We start from the raw sequence: 9,588 nt of genomic DNA on the forward strand, positions 1-9,588 counted from the left end.
CACATCCCTGCTGAGAAAGATTATGGAGCTGCTGAGTGCCCACCCACAGTCCCAAGCGCCAGGATGAGCTCATGGGCCAGTGCCACATTGATGGGATGGGGACAGGCACTTAGGGCAGGCTGAGGGGAGGATTGCCCAGCACTTGGCTTTCCCCTTGTCCATGCTGGTCCTCCCTGCACATGTGCTGGAGGCCTGGGGACATCCACAGCAGCCAAACACACCCCAACAGAGAATACCCATGTGTGCCCTCCTTCCAGTCCCTGCCTGCAGACTGGTGTCCCTGCCTTGCAGTGCTCGGCACAGCAGGAGTTAAGGAAGCCATTCCCCTCTCTGAGCTCCCCTCATCCTGCTCCCATGGCCCCCAGCCCACCCTGTCAGGGTGCCCTGGCAGTAAAAAAGGTCACTGTGCTTTGTTCACACCCAGGCTCTGCTCCTGGTGCAGGGTGACCAGGTAGCAATTATGTGTGAGCAGGGTGATGCACGGGCAGCTCTGAAGCCCAGATGGCCTTTGGAAGGGGATAGGGTAGCGGGGCAGGGAAGAAAACCCCACCCTTCTCTGCCCTGGCAGCTGGGCTGGGGGCTGGTGTGTGTTGAAAGGAGGTGGAGGGGGAGAAGGGGGGATCAGAAGCCTCCTTTTCTGCATCCCACATGAAAATGTGCTTGCTGGCTCCCCTGTGGTGGCAGTGGCTCTGTTTTCCATTCCTTGACACCTCCTGCTTTCCAGTGCAGCTCTTGGTGTGGGAAGGGGGTGCTCCACTGGCAATATGGGGATGAGGACCAGCACCCCTCTGTCCCAAGGCAGGGATGCACCATCTCTGTGTGTGACAGGACAGTGACCATGCAGCTGTCCCAGGTGCTGTATCAAGCCTAGATGAGTCTGCCTTCCCCAAAATAAAAGGAGCACCCTGGCTACTGTAGGGTGAAGCTGATGTGCTCACAGAGCTTTTGCCACCCGCAGCACACATGGAAGAAACCCCTTCTAAGAGCACAGCCTGGGTCTGCCGAACATTTGGCATTCTTGCAGCCTCCTCCTCTGGATGCTACTCGATTTATACTGGATGATGGGGGAAATTGGAACTGGGATAGGGAGGGGACACCCCAGTGGGCTTGATTTCACAGCCACTTTTCCCCACAGCAAGGGCCAGATCCTTGCAATGAGCTTTGCAGGGACTCAACTACACAAACAGCTGCTGTTTCAGGTGCCTTCAGTCCCTGTGAGTGCAGGGGAATCCCAGCAGGGCTTCCACCCGTCCTGGGGAACAGGATAAACCAAAAGCAGGAGTAACGCCCAAGCAAACTGCCCCACCACTGGGAAGTGTGGGATGGTCACTGCAAACAGCCAGTGCAGCTTGAGAAAAGATGTCACCATGAGGAAAAGAAATGTTTTGCTTTCTCCCTTTCAAAGCCATGCCTGGAGAGCAAATAGGTCTGACACTGATTACTAACAAAAGCACCCCCAAATACCTCCTCCTTCTGCAGAGTCGCAAGAATCAGCTGGTACAACCCCAGACAAAACTTTCAACCTGGACTCTGGAATAATTAAAGGTCGGAAAGAGTTAACGATCCCCTCTTATTCTCTGCCAGCCAGGTAGTGGAAGAGCCACTCCAGCAGGGTCTGAGATGTGCTCTCTGCTGTCAACCTCTCCTGAAAAGGCTGTGGTGCTGCACACAGCCCAGCCCTGCTGTGGGTCTGGGAGGGTGAGCTACCACAGAACTCTGCAGCCCGGGCTGTGCCACACCAGATGCAGCTGGACAGATTCCTTTCTGGCTCAGAATAAACACCATCTTTGAAAGCAGCAGCTGTAACCACACCCATAATGGGAAATTTTCTCCAGATGTGGTGGCCCCCTCCTGCCAAGTGACAACTGTCAGAGGTCACTTTCGCTTGTGGCTATGGGGAAGATGGGATCAGGGGTGCTGAGGGCGCTCAGCAACAGCTCTAACCCGCCGGGCACTGCCATATGCTGCTTGCGGATGCCTTCACCATGCTGATGCAGTGGGCTGGGGGTGGAAGCAGCTTGTGCACGGGCATGGCAGGGCACAGACACCTGCCTGGTGTGGTCTGCATGTAGGCAGGGAAAGTTAGGCTTGCCAGCACCTTCCTACCTCCTTGTAGCTGTGTGAGCATGGAGGTGAGGACATGCACGCATGAGTGCTCTGCTGCTCAGTGGCACCTTCACAGGTGCTCAGTACTTTTAGGTCACCAGCAGTTTCCAAGGGGGCTGAGAGCACCCAGGCAATGCCAGCCAAGGGTCCTGAACCTGCTCTGTCCCAGAAAAGCTGATTTCTGGCCCACCCTCCTCTGAGACATTCTCTGCTCCAGCCCTGCCTGCCCCATGCTGAGCTGCGAGTGACACTATTACAGCCTCAGTATTTTGCTCCCACCTATTAATTCTTTGGATTTTTTCCCCCTTCTTTTTTAATCACTGACTTTGCAGCCAGGAGGGGAAGGGAGAGAAATGCTGCAATAAAAGCTACCAGGCGTGAAGTTGTAAGCCAGCTTGCTCAGGGTGACCTCCCTGCCAAGGTTGCCTTGCAAAGAGGGGGAGTGCAGGCAAAGCAGCAGAAGCACGGGGGGATGCAAATGGAGACAAAGAGGCACGCCCGCTGCAATGTGACATTGCCACCGCGCCAGGGGAGGACGCTGCTGTGGCAGACAGTGGCACTTATTGCCTTCCTCCCCAGCTTGCTCCATCCCTCTCCTTGCCCCTCACAGGCAGGATATGCGGATTAGCTCACACTTTCAGGCTATTTCAGGCTGCTCCAAGGCAGGAACTTCCAGCGACAGCCTGTGAGATTCACCTCTCTGACCAAAAAGTGTTGCTTTGCCCTGGGAGATGAGCCCGAGCCCACCCTGGTAGCCACTTCTGATATGGGTGAGGGAGGCCAGTCCAGAGGACAATGCCATCCTTGCACCAACACTAAGTACTTGCCGATACCAAAAAACTTTCCATTCCTGTCCCCAAAACCCCATCATTTGCCTGGATCCGAGCAGGCACAGATGTCTGCGTGGGGATTTGTTTTTTGCCCCAGCTCCTAAAATCCCATGATGGTGGGAGCGTTGCTGCTCGCACTCCCAGAGAAGGATGCTTCCAGCCTTTGCAAATGCTCACCAACATGGCCCTAATGCTTCCAGCACAGAAGAGGAAGGAGAGAACCCAACCACATTATTAGCTTTAAATATCTCATGACCTTTTACTGCAAATCTCAAGATCTGAGGCGCAGCCCGCCTCATGGTTCGTTAACATTTCATGTTGTCAGCGCGGCCAATGGGTTCAATTAGACTTCACAACGGCATCTGCAAATTGCTGGCAACCCACAGGAGGAAATCCTCCCTCGGTCTGGCCACCAGCTCTGACACTGAATAAGAAATACCTTCTTGAGCCTTGCCACATTCCTGGGATGTGCATCGAGCAGGCAAGTGCTCAGCGCACGTGATCTCCCTCCAAAAACTGTGAAAAGGGGGGATCCTTCTCCAGAAAATGCCATGGGAGGGGAGCAAATTGGGTGCAAGACCTGCCCTGGGCTCCCCAGAGATGCTCAGGATGGTGTCTGGCCACCCGTCTGCATGTAGGGATGAGCACGCAGATGTGCTTGGGGAGATCGCATGTGTGAGTGCGGCAATCGCTGCTGTTGCGAGTTAACTGAAGGAGCCTGTAAAACCAGAAACAGGCTATTAGCAATCCATTAGGAAAGGGTATCCAGTTCCAGCCTAGGTAAGCCATTAGAGGAACATCTGAGAGCATTAGGAGAGCTCGCTTGGGGCCAGGATGGGGCTATAAAACAGAAGAGGAAACCACGCTAATCTGGCTTGAATTACAAACTTAAAAGCAGGAGAAAAATAAAGGATACCCTAAACATTTAATGTTTTATATTTAGGAGACAGAAGGGGAGATTTTGCCAAAAGGAGAGAATAAAAAACCTGTTTAGGCTACAAATATCCATCTCTCTTCTGGCAGCAGAGAAACCACCAGCCCCTCTTCCAGAAAGGGAGGAGTGTGATTTTAAAGTTGCTTGAGTTTCAGAGTGAGCTCGGTGCTGGTGGGGTGGAGGGGAGTCTTTGGCCACACGATGTGACACGGCTGCATCCCCAACAGCTGTGAAGTGCTTGTGCCCAGGTTCAAGGGAGCTGCTGTGAGGTGGCACGATCCAGCACATGCTTCACTGCATGCCCATGTGGAAACTCATTATCATCATCATCATCATCATCATCATCCCTCCATGGTAATAATTCCCAGAGCACATCACTGTAATTCCCAGAGCAAACTGCAACATGAGAGCTGCTAAGTGGTCTGGGTGGAAAGGCACTGCTGAGCAGGGGAAAGGGACTGCAAACGGCATGCTGGAGCTCAAACCAAGTTTGCAAAACCCTGGGGAGGGAATGAGGGTGTCTCCTCCACTTCTGGGTCAGCCCCAGAGATTGCTTCATGGTGTGGGATGCTTGGGCCAGGCATCACCTGACTTTCTCTGGTGGAGGGAAAACTGCATTCATGGCCAGCTCACACAGTGGTGGTCTCGATAAGATCCACTGCTCCCGCCACTGATTGCTTCATCTTCTGGTGCCAAGCCCTGGCATTATTAAAATCCTGAAAGGAAGAGCCTGGAAGAAAGCAGACACTGATTGAATCAGGCCCTATGGTATTCGACAGCTCGACATCCATCTGATCCTATTAGTGCTCATTCGGTCCTGCCTGCCGAGGTGCTGTGCATAAATCAGACCCTGCAAAGATAACAGGAGGTGGAGAGGTGAAAGAGGAGCTGCTTCTTCTGCCAAGAAACCCCACGTGTGAGCAGCATGGATATTCTGTCTCTGGGCAGCCTCCAGTGTTCCTTTGTGGGTTTTCTCCTGCAGGGATGCTGGGCTTCCCATGGGGCTGCCAAGTACATGCTTAAAACTCATGGCTGGGGGAGAAGGGGGGTGCCATGAGGAGACAGGGATAGAGCTCAGCCGGTGGACCTTGGGCAGACAGGGATGTGCCAGAACATGAGGTTACCCAACTCCTTCTGACTGCTGGCAGGGACTTCTCCTCTCCCTACCCTGCTCCAAGCTGCCCATGGTCAGCATGCAGGTTGTGTGGGCACAAAAAGCAAGGGCTTCTCTGTGCCAACAGCCCATAGGGACAGCAACTGTCAAGATGGGGGGCAGCTTGTGACAAGAGACCTGCACCTCCACGAGAATTAAGACTCCTATGCAAGTGTGGCATGTGGGACCACCTCATCCTTTCTCAGGATGTCCCTTTGAGCTGTGACCCAACACCACCACTGCAGGACAAGAGGCATAGATGAGCTAGACTTGGCCCTACCAAACCATGTCCTCCCCTCTTCTGTCTGGATTTGGGGGAACAGGGACATCCTTGAAAATGACAACAAGTAATAAGTCAAAGAAAGAGTGCAGGGAGGCTTGGGCATGCTCACAGCATGCTGATATTGGTGGGGTTAATTTTGGGTACAAAAACCTGCATTTGCAGGGTGCCCAGCTGGGCTAAGCAGGCTGAATGTGCCAGTGGGGTCTGGGGTCAGAGCAGCTCCAGCTGCTGCAGCGCTGCCTTTCTCTGGTGTTTGGGAAACGATTGAATTAGGCGTCGCAAATAATTCATCTGATGAATAGTGGCAGTTTTCCTCAAATCATCCACAAATCAGATTTTTCATTACCCAGCCAGAAGGGCAGGGAGTCAGAAAACAAGGCTGGCACCTCACTCACTGAATTCTTGCACTTGCTCACTGAGCAAATTATTCCCCAAACACTCTTCTCCATCCGTCAGTGATGAGGAACATGTCTCTTGCAAGGGGATATTGATTAAAAGCAGTACCCACGACTGCTGGGCCTTCCTGAAATGCTGGGAGGTGAACCCTTCCCAAGCCATCCTTGCACCCACCAGGAGAGCTGGTACCTTGAGCTCTCTCTGCACCTCAGGGTATCTCTGTATAGAATAAATTAAGTTCTGACTGCCCAAGAGCTGCCTTTTCCAACTAGTGTGGCCCTGCCACCAGTGTCACTAACACCTCCATGTATTTCCCACCATTACTGCCTGCCTGACAGCACTGATGGAGAGGCCATGTCATCCCCTCAGGGCTCTGCATTGAGGCAACTGACATGGCTTGACCCTGCAAATATGGTACCCCACACCCAGTGATGGAGGGACCAGGCACTCTGAGAGTGTTGAGGTGGAGGTAGCCCAGTGGCTATCCCACCATTTTTGGATGCAAGGCAGGGTATTTGGCTGGATCAGGCTGGGGTAGGGTAAAAACATCAGCTTTTTCCACAACAATTGCACACCTTGGGAAAAAAATGTTATTGTGTTTGGCAGTTCCCATTAAATCTTCCCCTTTTTACAGAGCTGCTGCAGTTTGAGCATTTCTTCCCCAGATGAAATAAAATACCTAGAGAAAACCAAAACCCAAACTCCACCTATGCTTTCTTACCCCTCTGGATGCTCCATAGATGGTCTCACACTCCTAGGAGGGAAGCAAAGGGCAAAGAGGCAAGCAGGAGAACCCTCTGATTTTCAGAGCCATCAGCAAATGCTGCAATGTGAACCACAACCTGTAGTGCTGCTTCATCAAAAAACTCAATCAAACACAAAAAGTCACCAAGACACCTTGCAGAGCCATGAGCCAAACCTCCTATCCCCTGTCCCACATGTTTCTCTCCCCAGGAAGAGCTGGCTGAAGGAAAATCCCACTTAGCTCTTTGATGCAGGTGCCCAGGGACCCAGTGCTGCCTCTTAGTTGACTTTATTTTTTTTTTTAGGAAAACTATTTTTCAAGAAAACTGTATCTATATGTGAGTGGGAAGGGGGTTTGTGTGCTGAGGACTCAGCCCTGCTCCCGAGGCTTTGCTCAGCATGAAGGACCCAATACACTGGGTTATGTTGGGGAACTAACAGGACCCAAATCTGTCAGAACAGCCACCGGTGTCTGTGTGGGTGTTATCAGCCTGCTCACAACATACCAGAGCTTTACACTGAAACATTGGAGGAATTACTTCATTATAGTACTTAATTACTTTGGACTATTCTGGATAAAAAAAAAAAAAAAAAAAAAAAAAAAAAAAAAAGCCTGCTTGTTATCTTCCTGCAGTAACAAATGAAATCTTTCCTCCAGGCTACCAAGGACTTCACTGACTACTTTTTTTTAAGAAACAAGAAATAAAAGTAAGAAATACGATAACATCGCAGCAATAGCTCTGCGACTGTGCTCTGAGTTATGGTGAGCGGTATTTTATCTCCAGTTCAAAATCTAAATGTGGCAGAGGCGCATTTAAATGTGGTGACATTTATACTTTAAATGCCTTTTACATCTCGTTGGCAAGTTTTATACAGAACATATGTATGGAAAGTAGATAGGGGCCATGGATGAAAACGCAGAGCAGGGAGAGGCTGCAGAGCCATTTGTAGGCAGAGTGTGAGCCACAAGAAAGATGGAGAGGAAGAGAAAAGGAATGAGAAAGAGAAGGAGAGAAACAGGGTCCAGGTTGCCTGGGCAGTAAATATACATCTTTTTTGTCCCTGGACACTTGTTCATAATGCAGCTTGTTCCCAGTCACCAGCTCGCCCGTCTCCCTCCCATCCCAGGCAGTGCAGCATCACTCACGTGTTGCCACTGGTCCAGGATGAGAGGCCGATACCGCAGGAAGAATTTCAGTGGGAAAGATTCAGGGTCAGGCCAGGATGAGGGATTTTGCCATGACACCTCCAGTCTCCGAGGGTTATTGGGCACGGGTTTGGCCACCACACTCTCCGGAGGGTCTGGCTTTACTGGAAGAGAAGAAAAGAGGGTGGTTGGCAAAGCTTTGCATGTGGCACCCTTCCTTTATGCCCCTTGGCAAAGCTGGCTGGGCTTTGCACCATGTGCTTTCCAAGAGGAGCAGCCAACATGCTTCCTTTTCCCAAACTAATTAGATGCAAATCACCTCTTGTTGTCCAGGTCAGTGGTATGGCTGTCCTAGCTCAAAATACCACCATTAAGGAGGTGACAGCACCGGAGACACATGGAAACAACTGGGCCAGGGCAGAGAGCATCCCTCCTACACAGGGCTAACTGGATCAGGGTGAGGAGCCCACCAAGCCCAAATCCTGCACTTCCATTGCACCTGCTGATTTCTGTGAGTCTGACCCACATTCAAGCCCACTTACCTCACAGTAATCTGGCAGAGTTTGGCCCTTGGGTTTAGGGCTGGGGTTTTGAGGATTCAAAGCAGTGGCACATCATATTTGCTAAAGGGGAAGGATTGCCCTGGTCACCTTCCACCCTCACTGCCCTTCTCTGCTTTTGGGATATGGGGATATTTTCTTGCTACCTGACATGTATTTCAGGTGAATATTAATTGGCTGTGAGCTATGCAACGTGCTTTGATGTTGCAGCTACTTCCAGAGTGCTGGAAGCTCATCACAGACAGGCTGTGATGAATGTCACTGCCTGTTGCAGAGCAGTCCTTGCTCCTTACCAAAGGTTTGATCAAATCCTGACAGCTCAAACTCCCAACTGCAATAGCAAAGCTGAAAAAATTTGTGTATGCCCATACTTATCCTTTAATCATGGACAGGAAGGAGCTGGACACAGGGAGCTGTGTGCCAGAGGTGGAAGAGGGCTCTCTGAGCACTTTAAGAATAGCAATGCACATGAGTTCTCATGTCCTGGGAAGGCCCTTAATCCCCTTCCAAGTCCACATGCAGGCAAATGGATCCCTCCTGACCTGAAAATTTCTGGATTGAACAACGGTCCCCTGGCTCTGACTGCCTCGAGCAGAAGCCTGTCAAGATGTCAGCATCAAAGTCTCCTCCCAAGGATGGAGGAGGGATGGTGGGGCTGTGGGGAGCCCCCTTCTGCCTGGCAGAGCTCCTGCCCTGCAGTCAGAGGTCTTCTCCATGCTGACTCCAGGGTTCACCTGCTGTGGGTGGGAAGTGATGTCCTCACAGGGGCTTTGCTTACCCTGAGAGAGGAAGGAGGTGGTGGTGAGTGAGCTGCTCCCTCACTAGCCTGCCTGCCTGCAGCCCTGCCCTGTGTGTGAAGGGCATCCTTCCCTCACTCGGGATCAGGTGCTGATGTGTGGCCAGTCTGCTGCAAGTGGAGTCACATGTGAACTGCTCACTGCCACCCCTGCTTCAGAATGATGGTGGCATCGCAGCAACTGTCCCTGCAGCACCACTGCTTGCTCCTCTCAGGAGAAACCAGCCTGTGATGCTTTGAGAACACACTTTCTTTTCCGCAGGTGAGGCAGAGAGGGTGCTGAATGAAGGCACAGCCTGACTACCTTGGTGGGACGTGTTTCCCCACAGCCCACCACTACCTCTCTCTCCCCAGCCTCCTCTTGCTCAGCACCCTGGCACACACCCTGCTTCAGGTCTTTATCACCATCATCTTCACCACCATCCTGGCTTTCACCACCTTCCCTCTGACACAGCGGGTGCAAGGACGGCTGGACAGCTTCCTCCTTCCCCCTGTCACTTCATGCTCAGAGGATGCTCCCAGAGGCTCTGGGGGTGGCTGGTTAGCTGGTGAGCCTGACCATGGGTGCCTAGTGCCACCTCTCAGCTCCCACAGACTCCCCTCTGTGGCAGGGGGGGGCCGAGGTTTTTGTTTTTCGAC

At 52.0% G+C, this 9,588-nt stretch overlaps 1 protein-coding gene across 5 annotated transcripts in view; it reads right to left on the reverse strand.

The window, feature by feature from the left end:
- CNTFR (ciliary neurotrophic factor receptor) overlaps positions 1-9,588 on the reverse strand; it is a 198,194-nt gene that overhangs the window by 6,215 nt on the left and 182,391 nt on the right. For all 5 annotated transcript variants that reach the window (XM_017746643.1, XM_017746646.1, XM_017746644.1 and 2 more), the window contains one exon: positions 7,594-7,757. In XM_017746643.1, coding sequence (XP_017602132.1) covers positions 7,594-7,757 — 164 coding nt within the window. The remainder of the gene's footprint in view (positions 1-7,593; positions 7,758-9,588) is intronic.

Source organism: Corvus brachyrhynchos, unplaced genomic scaffold, assembly GCF_000691975.1.
Source record: "Corvus brachyrhynchos isolate BGI_N302 unplaced genomic scaffold, ASM69197v1 scaffold139, whole genome shotgun sequence".
In the NCBI taxonomy this organism is placed as follows: domain Eukaryota; kingdom Metazoa; phylum Chordata; class Aves; order Passeriformes; family Corvidae; genus Corvus; species Corvus brachyrhynchos.